Source organism: Rhea americana, unplaced genomic scaffold, assembly GCF_003343005.1.
Source record: "Rhea americana isolate MKP2758 unplaced genomic scaffold, rheAme1 scaffold_204, whole genome shotgun sequence".
NCBI classification, from domain to species: Eukaryota; Metazoa; Chordata; class Aves; order Rheiformes; family Rheidae; genus Rhea; species Rhea americana.
The window spans coordinates 1,615,350-1,616,011 of NW_028186195.1; the positions used below are offsets into that span (position 1 = coordinate 1,615,350).

General features: G+C 71.3%; 1 protein-coding gene across 1 annotated transcript in view; it reads left to right on the forward strand.

Annotated features, from left to right (window-relative positions):
• Positions 1-263: 263 nt before the first annotated feature.
• The window catches only part of BMP1 (bone morphogenetic protein 1), a 12,144-nt gene continuing 11,745 nt past the window's right edge, over positions 264-662 (forward strand). The window contains exons 1-2 of the mRNA XM_085304240.1: positions 264-291; positions 604-656. Coding sequence (XP_085160366.1) covers positions 264-291; positions 604-656 — 81 coding nt within the window. The remainder of the gene's footprint in view (positions 292-603; positions 657-662) is intronic.

Sequence of the window (662 nt, forward strand, 5' to 3'; positions counted from 1 at the left end):
AGACACGGACCTGGCTTTATGGAAACCAGATGTGAGCGCCGCGCTGGCTCCAGCTGCTGCGAGAGCTGATGCTCCGGCGGGCTGGGAAGCCCGGGGGCAGCTCCAGCCAGCGCCACACTTGCTGTCCCTGGCCGCGCTCTGCTTGCGATTAAGGGAAAGCGAGGGAGCGCCGAGGGAGGAAGAGGAAGGGCCTGCCTTCGCCGTCGGGGCGCCTTGGGCCAGGCCAGCACGGGCTTCTCCCCCGGGCCGGGGAGAGGCCGAGCATGCGGGGAGGCAGCGAGGGCTGCCAGGGTGGGGGGCAGCCGGGGGGGGGTCCGTCCGTCCTGGCTCCGTCCCCCGTCCGTCCGCAGGGAGCGGACCGTCGCCGGTGGGGAGCTCTGGCGCTCGCTTGCCAAAGCAACGTCCCTTTGCAGCATCAGCGGCCCGGAGCGCCTCCCGGGCGCGACTCTGCTCCCCAAAACACCCGCGGCTTCCAAGCCGGGCTGCAAAATCGGCGCGCGACTCCTCCGGGGCGAGGAACGAGGGTCGGGCTTAACGCGTGGGCTCGCGCTGCCTCCTCCTCCTCCTCCTCCTCCGTAACCGCGTCCTCCCGCGGCTCCCCAGCTGCCTTCCTGGGAGACATCGCCCTGGACGAGGAGGACCTGCGGCTCTTCCAGGTGGAC